The sequence below is a fragment of the Capsicum annuum genome, chromosome 11, assembly GCF_002878395.1.
Source record: "Capsicum annuum cultivar UCD-10X-F1 chromosome 11, UCD10Xv1.1, whole genome shotgun sequence".
Lineage (NCBI taxonomy): Eukaryota > Viridiplantae > Streptophyta > Magnoliopsida > Solanales > Solanaceae > Capsicum > Capsicum annuum.
Genome location: NC_061121.1, coordinates 152405840 through 152423573, shown reverse-complemented (window position 1 = coordinate 152423573; position 17734 = coordinate 152405840). Strand labels below are relative to the sequence as shown.

Below are 17734 nucleotides of genomic sequence, written 5' to 3'. Positions count from 1 at the left end.
TCCTTTCAGCAATACCGACAAACACTCTTTTTTTCCAGTCACACTAACCACATTTGCCTTAGGAGTAAAACAACCTATAATATAATAAAAAATTATTTAATAAGAATTAATAGTAAATAAAGAAGACAAATAATTACCTAATTTGTAGAATCCTTAGGTCTTCCTCTTCCTCCGTTTATGCTTGATTGAGATTAACTTGCTATCGTAAAAGAACCAACACTTGATATTATTGAACTTATTCCTCTTTCTCTACTGATAGTAGGTTTTGCACTTAAAGGACAACCCATATTATTATGGCCCTTAGCATAACAAGTGTTGCAAGTCATCTCAATACCTCTTTTAGATAGCTTACCTGTCTTGTTTTTAGACTGCTCTTTCTTTCTACTCTTATTAGGTTTGCCTGACAGTTTTTTTAATTTCAGATGGTATACCAGGAAGGTTGGTTGATTGTGACCACATTTTCATTCTAGTGACAAGTTGAATGGAGTAGTTATAGGTCTTAAGCTAAGTTTCCTTGCTATATCAATGTGTAACATAGTGAATAGGCTCCAATCTTTTAAAATGTAGTGCAACTATAGTATGACAGCAAGGTATACCCTTTAGCATCCAAGATCTATAAGTCTTGCTACTATAAAGCTATTACCCCAACTATCCTTAATGTCAAAATTATATTCACCATTTCATTCAAGTATAAAAAAACGGGCAGCCCGGTGCACTAAAGCTACCGCTATGCGCGGTGTCCGAGGAAGGGCCCCACCGCAAGGGTGTATCGTACGCAGTCTTACCTTGCATTTCTGCCAGAGGCTATTTCCAAGATTTACACTTAATTAATTTTGATGTGTTCTTTTTCAATACTTTTAAAGCTATAGGTGAAATACTTGTTATCCAAGTATTAGAGAACTTCCTCAACTGTCCAATTTTTCTCATAATTTTGATCTTTATTTCCCCAAGCATTGTAATGATAGTCTTGTGTCTTGGATCTAATATTCATGAATCAAAACTTTCAGCTATGTTGTTGTCAACACTATCACAAGAACTAAAAGTTTTGAAGTAGACCTTAGATCATCTTTCAACATTGTGCCACAGTATATCATCAACTCACTTGTCACCTAACAACTCTATATGCTTTAGATTTCTTCTCAACTCTTGCTCATATGTAGACTTGACATATCTCCAAAAATAATTTCTTTTTCAATGTCTTTTCAATTTTTAGACCAATTAGTAAAAATATGTCTTACACACATTCCCTACTCTGCATTTGGCAGCAACTCATGAATAGTAGTATCAAGACCCTTCAACAATATACAAAAAGATTAGGTGACAGAATAATAAAATAACTAAAATAAGATAATGGATAAGATAAGAGAGAAAAAATAACCTTTTGCATCAGAAAGGGTTGTTAATTCTGACACATCTCCAAGCTCAAGATCATCATTTACAAGCCTAATAAACCATCCGCAAGTGAAAGTTATTTTCAACTTCAATCACTGCCCAGGCCAGTGGTAGCATCTGGTTGTTCCTATCTTTACAAATTGCTACAAGTAATTGTCCTTTACAAATACTTTTCAAGAAGCAACTATCAAATCCAATACATCTTCTATTTCCAGCTTTGAATGCTTTCTTCAAAGCATCAAAACAACTATGGAATGATTGAAATCTTTATCTTTTACCTTCAAAAATGTCTTCACTAAGCCTCACCATGCATGTGCTTTCTGAATTAGTCTTCAAAAGTTCATCCCCATAATTTAATATTATTTTAAATTCCTCCACATAATTACCTATAATTTCTTGCAAGACAATATTTCTAGCTTTTCTTGCCACAATTCTTCCAACATATACCTCCAGATCTTTTTTCACCAAATTTTTCAACTGAAAAACTCTAATTCCAGGCTCAGAAATAATTTTGTCCGAGTAACTCTTTGCTAAATCTATTGAATTAATTAATTTATTTTTGGTTGCAGCAGTACATTTATGCACTTGAATATACTTTTTCACAACAAAATATCCTATCCTTGAATCATGACTACCCAACAATAATCATGGACAACCATCTGCACATTTTACCATCACCCTAGTTAGTTTATTAACAAACTTGTCCATATGTTCTTGAACCGCATATCTGGTGATAGCTTCTCTAAATTGCTTAATATTTTCAAAACATAGACCAATTTTTGAAATAACAAATCTACAAGTAGGATCAAATACAATTTCTTTTTAGGTCTTTTTGCTCTCCTTGCTCTTTTTCCACTTCTTGTAAGCTTTTGGGCCTCATCTTCAACATCAATATCTACATTAGTTCAATTTCAAAACTAGCCTCTTCATCTGAATCAAAATATGGCTCATCACCATCTATCTTATCCTCTAAGGTATGTTTTTCTTGGATAAATACTTATCATATCCAATATCAGCTTTTTTTCCTAGTTTACCCCTTTCAGCTCTAGGACCCCTTTCGTTTTTTTTTTTTGGCAACTATCTTATTTTCCCTCAAAGTCCTAACCTCTCCATGAACATCATTACCATATTTATTATCAATTTCATTAAACAAATCTCCATAACCTGAATCTTCACTATTTCCACATGCACTTTTTCAATCATATTCAATAATTGAAATATTTGATGCATTAACAGAAAACCCACCTACCTCCTCTCTAACACCTGTAGAAGCTGCACCAACCTCCTATCCAACATCAGTAGAAGCCCCACCCACCTCCTCTCCAATATTAGAAAAAGCACCACCAACTCTCCACCAATACTAGTAATAGGTTTTTGAGTTTATGCCGCCTCTTCAAACCCTAAATTCTGACTACCCTCATATGTTTGAGTAGACTTTTTATGAAAGGAAGCACTAGATTCTCCACCCACATGGGCTACATATTCAAGGACGGGGAGACCATAACAACCTCTTTAATAAAATATGACACAAATAGTTTAATAATATCTTCATTTTTTAGTTGGGGTACAATACCCAAAATATCCCTATCACATATAACTTTAGTGGTCTAATATAAACCATACAAGAGGAATAATTATATCCAATTTTTTTGACATATTCTACAAACTCAAAGTAAAAAAAATTATTAATACCTATATCAAAACAATCTGTAACAATACCTCCGATATATTTAATTTGAGATTTTTATTGTAGTATTCCTCCATGGTGAAATCTTAACGTAATATACACAAAATTCATTGTCAAACTGTAAAAAAGTAAAAAAAAAAAAAGCGAGCATTAGCAAAATCGAAAATGAAAAACTGAAAAACCCTAAACCCTTTGAAAAACGAATGGGTTAAAATTCTCGACTATGTAAATGAAAAAATACCTCCACGATTTCAGTGTTTGCCTACAAATACTTTGATCCAATGAAAAATTTCTCAACGATTTCAGTAGTTTTAGCAATTTCGCGATTAGAATTTTCTTTTATGAGAGAAATGACAGGTATCCATCAGATTAGGGGTATTTGGTTGAAGCAAGTCGGATTTTTTAGAACGGGTGGAGTATTTAATTTAATTAAATCAGACTGAGTTTAGTTGAGACTGACTTTTTTAACAAGGTGGACCAATTAAAAGCGTGTGGTACTGCAACACTTAGCCTTGACCTGGTTGCATGTATGAAGGATTGAAAATTATTCACTTTGAGTTGTTAAGGGGTATATAAATGTCCGTTAAGTTTAAGTGCTAAAGTAAGTTGTTGTGACAAGTTTAGGGGGTTTTTAATGCATTTTCTCAATTATAAATAAAAAAACATTAAGACCTTCTACTCTCTAAAAGGAAAGTGTACTTCACATGTATTGTCAGGTTGGCGAATATGCTTAATAGATATACTGAATGAAAGGTTCAGGGGGGTCAATAGGAACATGATCTAATTGAGGTGCCAACATGAAAAAATTCAACAAGTTCAGAGACCTACGTATGTACTTTGCCTTCTATTTATATAAAGTGTATTCTCTAATTTATTTCAACAAAAACTATCCATGATACGAAAAGAAACGTGATAGCAATTTAACAGAAGGAAAAAGTTAGAGAGATTGTAAATATATAAAGTGTGAAAAAATGAAGAAAAGTAAGGAGTATTTATAGGTGAAAAATGGGTTCGAGTATAATTTTATAAATTGTGATTTAAAAATAAAATTTGGGGGTGGGTAAAAGGTGTTTTGTAGTGTTGAGAGACCAATTTATTTGATTTATCTTGTTGTTCAACAACTACAGTTAATCATTTTTTTTTTCTTAAAACTTGAGCGGGTGCATCAGATGGGTCCTAACTCAAACCTGGGTCAATCTACTTTATTGGGCCCAAATCCTATTTTGACCTAGTACTTCTCCCATTTTCCCAACCCATTTCATTGGGTTCTTAGGGAGTTTTAACTAGCTAAATCTATATAATAGACATATTTTACCCTTAAAAAGCATGTTTCTAAATTTATACTTATTTACACAATTACTCTTTAGCTATCATCATCAATTATCACATATTTATCATTTTCTATTTCACTGCTATTCACCATGAATAACCGTTATTTTTACCTCTTATCTACACCAACACCAACAATCACTTTACCCCATAATCGTCGATTACCCGATAAAATTCTATTACTACTAGCTTTTAGAATATAATTTCTCAAATAAAATAATAATTTTGATATGATATCGTGTAAATTAATAGTTTTCTAATATCTTGTAGTTCGTTTATTATTAATTCATTTGAAGTCTATAAGAATTTTTTATTTTAAAAACAATTGATTGAGGTACTAAAAAACATAAACAACATATTCTTTTTTAAGTTTAAATTCATGCACGTATAACTTTTTAAATGATTAAATAGAGAATTAAATCCAGATATTATAAACTTATTAAAAATAAATAATACTTTAAACAAATTTATTTATTCGACACAAATTCAAATATAAGTGAATCGATAAATTTTAAAGGTGGTATAACCCTAAAAAGGAGTCGCAAAAATGGAATCAATGAATCATGCCCACGAAATAGGGATTAAAAGTCAAATTCGTTCAAAAATATTCGCAAAAAATAGGTCAGAGAGAGGCAGCCCCCTCATGTATATATATAGCAGTAAGTATTGTGTTCGCCGTTGCCAACTCCTTTCTCATTTGCTCTATCATCAGTCGTCACCATCCTCTCCTCGTTCTTCTCCTCTCCCTTCACGTTTCCCGAGGCGAGTCGAGCGCAGGTATATCTCCGTCTTTCTCTAATGGCTTCATATACATAGTTTCATTTTCTTTTCTTCAGATTTAGTTTCATTTTCTTTTCTTCAGATTTCTCATCTCCGATTTACATGTGTGTGTGTCTATATATATTTATGTGTGTGTGTGTTCATTTCACTGTTTTTTTTGCTATTTTATGATTAGATCTGTAAAATATAGCGATTATTTGGTTCGTTTTGAGTAGTTTTGTGAGTTGATATGGAGATCTGCTTTTGTTTTTGCTAGAATGTGATTTACTTTAATGGATCTGCTTTTGTTTACAATATTGTTTGTGTTTTTCGGTGATTGTTAGGTGTTGATGACTGTTTTGGTTGTTGAATCTGCAGATCTGGTCTACGAGTTATAGTATTTGCTATTTTCATTTTGTGTTCTTTCATTTTGCTGTTCTATTGTCAAGCTTATACGGATTCTTACTAGTTTTTGAATCTTATTGTTACATTGCTGGTTATAGTTTAGGTGATCGTGGTTGACTAGTGACCGAGGTTGAAAAGAAGACTTTTATATGTGTGATCTAGAACAAATTATATGTTTTTGTGTGACTATAAATAATTTAACTGATGATATGAGAATTTTAAATTGTTTTTAAATATAAGAATGTGACCGACCAAAAAGGAAATACAATTGTGACGAAGAAACTAATTTTATTGCCTGAATTGTGAGTTAATCCATGTTGAATTTTAGCTTCGATGATGGATCTGGTGTATGTGTGTACGTGTGTATAGTATATTAAGTTTGTCTTAGATTATATGAATATTGGACTCAATTAGTGTCTGACATGCTATGCTACTGTAAGTACTTTGTGCATCAGATAATATTGCTTTTAAGTTTAAATCAGTTAATGAAATTGGCATTGATGCAGTATGATTGTTTGTTTTGGGATTTCGCTATCTTAGGATTGGGAAGTAAATATTATAATTTGTGTTTAGACTAAATGATATGACATGTAGTTTTCAGATTAATCTTGTTCTGGGGTGTGCTGGTGTGATGATTGATCTCTGAGCCAAGTGCGCTTTTTGTTTATTATTTGAATTTATGCTAATTGTGAAATTTACGTTTTTGTGTAAAGTTGGTGTGTTTTGAGCTTTGAATGCACATTTTCAATCCAAAAATATTTTATGATGTATCAACCGGATTTATCGTGCGACTTTAAAAATAAAATTTTTTGAGTTTTAATGTTTTGCTCACTTGTATCTCTAAGTACAACAACAACAACAACAACAAACCCAGTGTATTCCCACCTAGTGGGGTCTGGGGGGTAAGATGTACGCAGTCCATACCTCTACCTCTAAAGAAGTAGAAAGGCTGGTTTCGATAGACCCCTGGCTCAAGACACGAGATACCACACAAACACATAGTAAAGCACAACACAAGATTACATAACATAAATACGACACCCATAAGTAATATAAAACTGAGGAAAGCACACAGATTCGTAATAAAACATGGAACACGGACTCCTAACAGGAATAAACCCCCACCAAGTAATTCCCTACACTAGCGACTCAAACTGGCCCTAGTCCTCTGCCTTAATTCGCGTCCTCCAGACCTTCCTATCTAGGGTCATGTCCTCGGTGAGCTGTAACTGCTCTATGTCCCGCCTAATCACCTCATCCCAGTACTTCTTCGGCCTACCCCTATCCCGCCTAAAACCATCCAACGCTAGCCTCTCACACCTACGGACCGGGGCATCCATGCCCCTCCTCTTCACGTGTCCGAACCATCTCAATCGGGCTTCCCGCGTCTTGCACTCCACTGGAGTCACACCAACCTTCTCCCGGATAGTCTCATTCTGAACTCTATCCCCTCTAGTCAGCCCATACATCCAACGCAACATCCGCATTTCTGCCACCCTCATTTTTTGGATGTGGGAGTTCTTAACTGGCCAACACTCCGCTCCATACAACATGGCCGGACGGACTACCGCCCTGTAGAATTTGCCTTTAAGCTTGGGCGGCACCTTCTTATCACACAGCACCCCCGACGCGAGCTTCCACTTCATCCATCCCGCCCCAATACGGTGCGAGACATCCTCCTCAATCTCACCGTTACTCTGGATCACGGACCCGAGATACTTGAAACTCTCCCTCTTACCTACCTTCTGTGATTCCAGCTTCACTACTACCTCATTCTCCCGCCTCACGTCATTAAACTTGCATTCCACATACTCTGTCTTGCTTCTGCTCACCCTGAACCCTTTAGACTCAAGGGTTTGCCTCCACACCTCTAATTTGTCACTCACACCCCTTGAGTCTCATCTATCAGAACTACATCGTTTGCAAAAAGCATACACCACAGCACCTCCCCTTGAATACGTCGCGTCAACACATCCATCACCAACGCAAACAAAAAGGGACTAAGAGTAGATCCCTGATGCAACCCTGTCAGGACAGTGAAATGCTCTGAGTCTCCTCCCGCCGTCCTCACCTTAGTTTTCGCTCCATCATACATATCCTTGATTGCTCTGATATATGCCAGCGGTACTCCACTCACCTCCAAGCATCTCCAAAGCACCTCCCTGGGGACTTTATCGTAGGCCTTCTCCTGGTCGATAAACACCATGTGCTGGTCCTTCTTCCTTTCCCTATACTGTTCCACCAACCTCCGTACCAGGTGAATTGCCTCCGTCGTCGAGCGGCCAGGCATAAATCCAAACTGGTTTTCTGAAATAGACACTATCCGTCTCAGCCTCACCTCGACCACTCTCTTCCAGATCTTCATAGAGTGACTCAATAACTTAATCCCCCTATAGTTATTGCAACTCTGGATGTCCCCCTTATTCTTATAGAGAGGGATCATGGTACTCCACCTTCAAGCCTCGGGCATCTTTGCCGTCTTGAAGATTTTATTAAATAATCCAGTCAACCACCTTACACCAGCCTCTCCAACGAACTTCCAAAACTCCACCGGTATCTCATCCGGCCCCGTCGCCCTACCCCTTCGCATTCTGCGAACAGCCTGTCTAACCTCTTCTACCTTAAAACTTCTACAATAGCTAAAATCCCGACACTCCTCTGAGTGTTCCAGTTCCCCTAACACAATAGCTCTATCCCCTTCGTCATTCAAGAGCCTATGAAGGTACGACTGCCATCTATTCTTAATGTGGCCGTCCTCCACCAATACTCTACCGTCCTCCCCCTTAATGCACCTCACCTGATCGAGGTCACGACCCTTCCTCTCCCTAGCCTTAGTGAGTCTAAACAACTTTTTCTCCCCTCTTTTCCCCTGTAACCCTGCATACAAGCTCTCAAAGGCAGCCGTCTTAGCTGCCGTGACTGCTGACTTAGCCTCCTTCCTCGCTAGCTTGTACTCTTTCCTGTTTACCCGCTTCTCCTCTTCGTCCTTACTCTCCACCAACTTGGCATACGCCCCTTTCTTGGTCCCCACTTTCTTCTCCACCTCTTCATTCCACCACCAATCCCCCTGATGGTGCCCGGCCCGGCCCCTAGAAAGACCCAACACCTCACTTGCATTCTCCCTGATGCACCTAGCCGCCCTATCCCACATACTATCCACGTCTCCCCTACACTCCCACACCCCCATTCCCGCCAACTTCTCCCCTATCTCCCACGCATTCACTGGCGTCAGGCCGCCCCACTTAATTCTAGGTCTACACTCCCTACTCCTCTTTCTATTCTTCTTTATACCCAAATCCATAACCAAGAGCCTATGCTGGGTCGAAAGATTCTCACTCGGGATGACCTTACAGTCCTTACACAACGCCCTATCCCCTTTCCTAAGCAACAAAAAGTCAATCTGGGTCCTGGCTATCGCGCTTCGAAAGGTGATCAGGTGCTCGTCCTTCTTCGGGAAGCCCGAGTTCACCACCACCAGCCCAAAGGACCTCGCAAACTCCAATAGGGTAGCCCCCTCTTCATTTCTCTCCCCAAAACCAAAACCACCATGCACATCACCAAAGCCTCCCGGTAGCGCCCCGATGTGCCCGTTGAAATCTCCTGCTACAACAATCTTCTCCGAGCTAGGCACGCCTCTCACCACCTCCTCCAAAGCCTCCCAAAACCGCATCTTCTCCTCCCCCTCCGATCCCACTTGCGGCGCATAGGCACTACACACGTTCAGGGTAAACCCCCGAATGACCAACTTAATAGTCATCAACCTATCGTTGATCCTCTTCACCTCTACTACCTGACCTCTAAGCTCTTCATCTACTAAGATGCCAACTCCATTCCTACGTCTCTCGCTCCCAGAGTACCACAGCTTGTAACCATCCACATCCCTAGCCTTAGACCCTACCCACTCGGTCTCTTGAACACACGCAATGTTGATCCTCCTCTTCCTAAGGGTCTTCACAAGCTCTATGGACTTACCCTGAAGGGTCCCTATATTCCAAGACCCAACCCTCAGCCTACCGTCACTACCCGCACGCCCTCCCCTACACCCCCCCCCCCCTGCGGCCAAACCTTGGCCTCCCTCCCACCCCCGCCCTTTCCTCATCCCCCCCCCACGGCCCTACGCCCCCTCGGACATGACCCTATCCACCCATTACCGCTCACAGCCACAACTACACGAAAGTATAAGAGAATATAAAGATATAAACGCTGGTAATAGCAAAGCAGCAGCAAGCAATACAAGGCTTTTAAGCAGCAGCAGAGGAGTAACCATTTCAAATGGCAAGTAAATGTGAGGATACCATTTTCATTTATTGAATAAAGTTTTTAAGTTTGTGTTGGTTTATATTGTGATTGGATGGATGCTCTAAATTGTTGAGCATATGCAGATCAACAGATGAATGATGACCCCTCGTAGGGGTTATGGAAGCCATTTTGTGTACTTTGCTGAATTTATGAACAGATTTTGTCCACGCCAGCTTATATGCAGAGATCTGATTCATGCTGTCTGTGCAGGAGTTTGTTCAGTGTTGCAGTGGCAGATATGAACCAGCACCCAACTGTCTTCCAGAAGGCTGCTAACCAGCTGCACTTAAGCTCAAGTCTGTCCCGAAATGTTCATACTCGCTATGGGAGTGTCCAACCGGCTCTCTACCAAAAGCAGTTTGCTTATGGCAACTACTCCAATGCTGGACTGCAGAGATGCCATGCCACTCAGGATCTATCATTGATCACCTCAAATGCTTCACCTGTGTTTGTCCAGGCTCCTCAAGAGAAAGGATTTGCAGCTTTTGCCACTGACTTCCTCATGGGTGGAGTTTCTGCTGCTGTATCAAAGACTGCTGCTGCTCCCATCGAGCGTGTGAAACTTTTGATCCAAAATCAAGACGAAATGCTCAAGGCTGGTAGACTCTCAGAACCATACAAGGGAATTGGCGATTGTTTTGGGAGGACAATTAAGGATGAAGGTTTTACCTCCTTATGGAGAGGAAACACTGCTAATGTTATCCGTTACTTCCCCACTCAGGTTTACCATTTGTCTTCATTTTGAGGACTAAAGTTTATGCATCAAAGATACATGCACATTGGCTGTTCTGTTGTTTGCTTAGGTCAAGCATTGACTGGCTGATACTTTGTGTTCCACAGGCCCTGAACTTTGCATTTAAGGACTACTTCAAGAGACTCTTCAACTTCAAGAAAGACCGTGATGGCTACTGGAAATGGTTTGCCGGCAACCTTGCATCAGGTGGTGCTGCTGGTGCTTCCTCTTTGTTCTTTGTGTACTCCTTGGACTATGCTCGTACGCGTCTTGCTAATGATGCCAAGGCTTCAAAGAAGGGAGGTGAGAGGCAGTTCAATGGTTTGGTTGATGTTTACAGGAAGACACTCAAATCTGATGGAATTGCTGGTCTGTACCGTGGATTCAACATTTCATGTGTTGGTATCATTGTTTACCGTGGTTTGTACTTTGGAATGTATGACTCCTTGAAGCCTGTCCTATTGACTGGAAGCCTGCAGGTTAGTGTTTTCATGTATTGTTGTAATTGCTCTCCTAGTTCAAGTCCTTTATGCTACTCTTAGTATTGTTTGTCAGCTGTGTCGCATCATAATGTTGGTGGTCTTACCATTTTGTTGGCTTTATATATATCATGAATACATCGATTTGTGCAAGTTTTATGTTAAGAGATGATCCTTATAGCTTATTGTGGGGAGAGTGAAAAGAATTTAGTATTTGTGGTTAAAGATAGTCTGCAATTGATTGATTTTCTTTTTGTAATGTTTATATGGATAAATAAACCTTGTGGAACAAAAAAACTCGATGGCTGACCCTTCATGTGCTGTATACAGGATAGTTTCTTTGCTAGCTTTGCACTTGGTTGGCTCATCACCAATGGTGCTGGTCTTGCATCCTACCCCATTGATACAGTAAGAAGAAGAATGATGATGACATCTGGTGAGGCGGTTAAGTACAAGAGCTCGCTTGATGCATTCTCTCAGATTGTTAGGAACGAGGGTGCCAAATCTCTGTTCAAGGGTGCTGGTGCTAACATCCTCCGTGCTGTTGCCGGTGCTGGTGTGTTGGCTGGATACGACAAGCTTCAGGTGATTCTTTTTGGAAAGAAATACGGATCCGGTGGTGCGTAAGTCAGCCTCTAACATCCTTTTAGAATTAGATGGTGATGAAAATCTTTTTGGAGTTACATTTGAGGATTCAGTTGGGGAGACAATTACCATTCTTCCTTTTGCCTTTTTGTAATAATTTAAAATTTGAGTGGGTTAAAGCTTAAAAAACCCACTCGTTTCCCTTTGTTGAAGGGTTTATACTGTTTTGTTTTGGCTCAATTAATCTTTTGATAAAATGAAATGCGGATCAGTTTGAGGCTAATTTTGGTTTATGCGTGGAGTACAATACTTCATTCATTTTAAAATAAATGAGTTGTTGAGCTATTTTTCAATGTTTATAATAAATGAATTATTCATTTTTCAAGAGAGATGGTAAAAATTTCTTTCAGTTTTTTTAATACTTTACATTTTTAAGAGTAATTTAAGAGCAATTAAAAGAGTAATAATGAAAAGTAATTTATAATTTGGGTGTCATACTACAAAAAAAAAAGAAGTAATCTGGTGTATTAAAGATGTCGCTATAAGTGGTGTTTGGGGAAAGGTTTCATCACAGGGGTGTATCGTACATAGTCTTAAATTGCATTTCTATTAGAGGTTGTTTTCGAGGAAGACCTCCTGATTATATGACAATAACTTTATCTCCAAGGCTCCCTTTCGGTGTGTCATATTACAACAATTTATTTATATTTCTGATCACATGACAATAATTTTATCTCCAAGGCTCCCTTTCGGTGTGTCATATTATAACAATTTATTTATTTTGAAATAGAGGCATCTTGTTTCCTTAGTTTTCTTGCTTTTTGAATAGTAGAAATGGCAGTGGATTTCTGCAGTATGTATAAATTACTGAAGATCTCTGCAGTATGATCAACTTAGCTATTCTTGATCCCTTATTTTTCTTAGTACTTGCTGCATCTAGAGTCCATCAACAGCAAAATAAGACGAGTTTCAGCAATGGAATCAAGAATTTGAAAATCTAAACGGAACATTTTTCTAAGCTGCTTTTTGTGTCTCGATTCCTCTACATATATAAGAGTCCAAAGCTTAAAGTAGGGTGTGCATCGGTCGGTTCGATTCAATTTTATATTATCGGTTTACTTTATCGGTTTTTGATTTTTAAATATGCTAAACCAATAATTAAATTAATAAGATATTTTTTATTGATTTTCTGTTTATCGATTTTTAGTCCTTAACGGTTCGGTTTTCGGTTTAACCGATAAGAAAATACTCATAAAATAGAAATAGTAGTAACTAACATGAAAAAAAATTGAATCTTAATTGCAACCAAAAATCCTACATGATGTGTTTTAATTTACAAGAATCTTCAAGTTTGAACTAAATGTTGTTAGGAGAAATTAAGCGTTTGTATAATTAAAAATAGCAACCAAATTCCGAAGGATTATCAAATCATCAATCTCAGGGAAAAACAGATTCTCTAATCATGAAACATAATAATATTATAATTTTACTACTATTAGAACTTAATAAAAATATAGAAAGAGAAAAACAAAAAGACAGTTGAGTTATCGGTTTATCCACTAACCTAATAAGAAAAAATCGAATCGAGCCAATAACCCAATAATTTAAAAAAAAAAAACATTAAAAAATTGTTAACCCATTAATTCAATAACATTAAATCAATAATATTTTTATCGATTCGATTTATCGGTTGGTTCAATTTTTGCATACTACTAGCTTAAAGGGGCTACATATTGAAGTCAAAATTTCGAATATGCCACTGAATCTTGAAACAAGCCAAAACAAACACATCGTTCAAATGCCCACGATTTGCGTTGATTTGCGTTTGTAAATCGTTTAGCTGTGAACGGGTCCAATATTTTTTTTTATATTAGACATCCTCGTCTATATTCAAAAGATAAGCAATTTAAAAGAAGTGATGGTCTTCTCAGGTGGCCATAAATAGGGCTGGACATATTTTGGTTTAAACCGAAAAAATCAAAAAATCGAATTGAAATTTAATTTTAATTTGATTTTTTGTTTTTTCGGATTGATTTCGATTTCAAATTTTAGAAATTTAGTTAAATGGTTTGACTTTTGAATTTACAAAAAAAGAATTCGGATAACCCGAAAAATTGAAATTCTATAAATAATATATTATAATATATATAATTTAATATATATGTAAATATATTAAAAATATAATATAATCTGATATAACATATAAATATATAAATTATAATCATTTAGTAATCCTAAATCCTAATATACTGCTTTGCTTTAGACCCTAACATTAACGTGAAAGCTGTAGCAGCGCTCAACCATCCTCAGTTCGTCAATTCATTTGAAATTTCAACATCGCCAACGACAGTCGTTTGCTCAGTTCATTTTATCACTTCGTCACTTCCTTCTGCAGTCGCTGCTGAGTGCGGCCACTGTCGTCACGCCAACGGCGATGACTCAGCGAGGTCGATATTTATGGTTATTTCATGCATATTGAATTAATTATATTTGGGAATGAAAAATAGGTTTGAAAAACAGATTATTTTTCTAGAAAAATCATCAATTTTAAATGCTCACTACTTTAATCTTTAAAATCGAAATAAAAATTTGAAATAACCGAACCGAATTTGTAAAAATCAAATCAAACCGAAATAATTTTGGCTTGGTTATGGTTTTCATTTTCGTCAATCCGAAAATCGAAAAACCGAACCGATATTCAACAATCAAACCGAATAAACCGAATGCCCACCCCTAGCCATAAAGGTAGCTTCCATAATACTCCATCCGTCTCATATTGAGATGACACATTAATTAAAAATAATAATTAATGACATGTCTAGTTTATTATAGTACCCTATTAAATGATGTTTACATTTTAATTTGAAGAAAAAATAATTAATGTAAAAAGTAAAACATGAAAAAAAAAATTTGTCTCTATTTGATTAATGAAAAAAATTAAATAAATAAGAAATTAAATTAAAAAATTTGGAACGGATAATTTGAGACGGAAAGAGTATTAACTATTCTTACGAGATGTGTAATTTTCGTCCACTTTTGCGAATTTTTTTTTTGGGACTGCAGACCTTAAATTTTTTAATTATATAGTGTAAATAGGAAAACTATATTAAAATATAGGTAAAAAAAAGATGCACGCACATATTAAACTTTGAATTACCTCTGCAAAATTTCCTTTCCTTTATTCATTTTCAACTATGTAGATTCTTAAACATATTACTTTCTCCATTTCGAAAAAGAAGTGGTGTTTATATTTTTTTATTATGTTTTAAAATAAATGATGTTTGACATAATCAAGAGACGTCAATGATGGTCTTCAATCTTATCTTTATTTAAATAAAGAGGATTTCCATGTCAAGAAATTACTTCCTTCATTTACTGTTACTTGTCTTTATATTAAAATAGATATTTATTTTGATTTATTTTGTTTTAAAAAGTTAAAAGATAAGTAATTTTTTCACGAAATTCTTATTTTACCTTTTTTATTAATTATAATTATTTCTCTTACTATTAATTAATTAAGAGAAAATGCTCAAAAGCTCCCCAACATTTACCTTAAGTTCAGATTACACACTTATATTTTACGGGAGTCTTATATTTTAATTTTTCAATTTTTTCTTAATCTTTATTTTTTTCTTGCCTTTTTTCTTTCTCACTCTTTTTTTAATTTCTCTATTTTGTTTGATCATTTTTTTCTTTTTTCAATTCTCTTTTTTCCCCTCATTTTTCTCAATTTTTTTAATTCTTCGGTTTTTTCTTGATTTTTATTTTTTCATTCCTTTTTATTTCTCAATCTTTTTTTAATTTCTGTATTTTTTTATTGCTTTTTTCTTTTTTTCAACTTCTATTATATTTTGCTAATAAATAAAAAATTAAATAATCCGCAAAGGTATCTTCTTTTATTGACATCAAAGTAAATTTAAGGGCATAAATTGTTGTTATGAAGTTCTTTGAAAATTCTTGAAATAAGTCGTGTCTCTAATGCGAGAGTTGTAGAATATCTCATAAATAAAGGCATAATGTGGTAGTGTCAACTCTTGCCCGTGGGGCAAAATTTATTATTTGAAAGTCCTTGAGCTAAGTCTTGCCTCTAAGGTAAGAGTTGTAGAACATCCCATAAATGAAGACATAACGTGGTAGTATCGACTTTTGCTCGTGGGGCATAATTTATAGTTTGAAAGTCCTTAAGCTAAGTCTTGCCTCTAAGGAAATAGTGGTAGAACATCTCATAAATAAAAATATAATGCGGTAGAGTCAATTCTTGCCCGTGGGACATAATTTGTAGTTTGAAAGTCCTTGAGCTAAGTCTTGCCTCTAAGGCAATAGTTGTAGAACATCTCATAAATGAAAACATAACGTGGCAGAGTCAACTTTTGCCCATAGGGTATAATTTGAAGTTTGAAAGTCCTTGAGCTAATTAAGTTTTGCCTCTAAGGCAATAGTTGTAGAACATCTCATAAATGAAGACATAACATGGTAGTATCAACTCTTGCCCGTGGGGCATAATTTGTAGTTTGAAAGTCCTTGAGCCAAGCCTTGCCTCTACGACAATAGTTGTAGAATATCTCATAAATGAAAATATAATGTGGTAGAGTCAAATCTTGCCCGTGGGGCATAATTTATAGTTTGAAAATTCTTGAGCTAATTAAGTCTTGCCTCTAAGGCAAGAGTTGTAGAACATCTCATAAATGAAAACATAACGTGGTAGTGTCAACTCTTGCCCGTGGGGCATAATTTGTACTTTGAAAGTCCTTAAGCTAATTAAGTCTTGCCTCTAAGGCAAGAGTTGTAGAACATATCATAAATGAAAATATAACGTAGTAGTGTCAATTCTTGCCCGTAGGGCATAATTTATAGTTTGAAAGTTCTTGAGCTAAGTCTTACCTTTGAACAATAGTTGTAGAACATCTCATAAATGAAAATATAACGTGGTCGAGTCAACTTTTGCCTGTGGGGCATGATTTGTTGTTTGAAAGTCCTTGAGTTAAGTCTTGCCTCTAAGACAATAATTGTAGAACATCCCATAAATCAAAATACAATGTGGTAGTGTCGACTCTTGCTCATGAAACATAACTTGTTGTTTGAAAGTCCTTGAGCTAAGTCTTGCCTCTAAGGCAATAGTTGTAGAATATCTCATAAATGAAAACATAACGTGGTAGAGTCAACTCTTGCCCGTGGGGTATAATTTGTTGTTTGAAAATCCCTGAGCTAAATCTTTCCTCTAAGGTAAGAGTTATAAAACATCTCATAAATCAAAATACAATATGGTAGTATCAACTCTTGCCCATGAAACACATCTTGTTGTTTGAAAGTCATAAGACTTGCCTCTATAATGTAGTAATGTCAACTCTTGTCCATGAAACGTAGCTTATTATTCGAAAGTCATAAGTCTTGCCTTTATAATGTGATAGTATCAACTCTTGCTCATGAGATGTAACTTGAATTGAAGAAATCGAAGAAAAGAACAAAAATAATAAAATTGCAGAAAAAGCAGAAAATGAAGAAAAATATTAAAAGAATAAAATTCAAAGAAAATGTAGAAGTTGAGAGAGAATAGGAAAAAAAATAAAGGTTGATTAAAAAAAGAAAGATTAAATAAAAATAAAGGTCGAGAAAAATTTAGAAAGAAAAAAATCAAAGAATTTTTTTTTTTTTTTTTTATAAAAGTAGACGTTGAAAGGTGTAAATGAAAAAAGTAAGGGTTGAGAAAAACTAAAAAGAACCAAAAAAAAAGAAAAAATAAAAAATAAAAATAATATAACATAAAAAAGAAAAAAAAAGTTGAGAGGAAAAAAGGAAAAAATTAAGGGTTGAGAAAATTAAAAATAAAAGGAGAAAAGAAAAATAAAAATAAAAGTAAAATTAAAAAGAGGAAAATAAATAAAAGTTGAAAGATATAAATATAGAGTTGTTATGCATTATGAAGATCATTTATCTAATTTACTCCATTGATTAGGAGTAATTTTATCCAAAAAAATATTAGTTAATAGGTAAAGGCTATTTTGAGGAAATATTTTTATTTGGGGCTAAAATTTGAAAGTCACCTCAAATTGGGTCTATTTTTTAGAT

The 17734-nt window shown here is 35.8% G+C and overlaps 1 protein-coding gene across 1 annotated transcript; it reads left to right on the top strand.

Moving 5' to 3' along the window:
* The first annotated feature begins 4813 nt into the window (after positions 1-4813).
* On the top strand, positions 4814-11951 carry LOC107852675 (ADP,ATP carrier protein, mitochondrial). Its single transcript, XM_047399023.1, has 4 exons — positions 4814-5185; positions 10082-10592; positions 10712-11083; positions 11414-11951. The coding sequence occupies exons 1-4, from the start codon at positions 4956-4958 to the stop codon at positions 11708-11710; spliced, it is 1410 nt and encodes a 469-aa protein (XP_047254979.1). The 5' UTR covers positions 4814-4955; the 3' UTR covers positions 11711-11951.
* The last annotated feature ends 5783 nt before the right edge of the window (positions 11952-17734 follow it).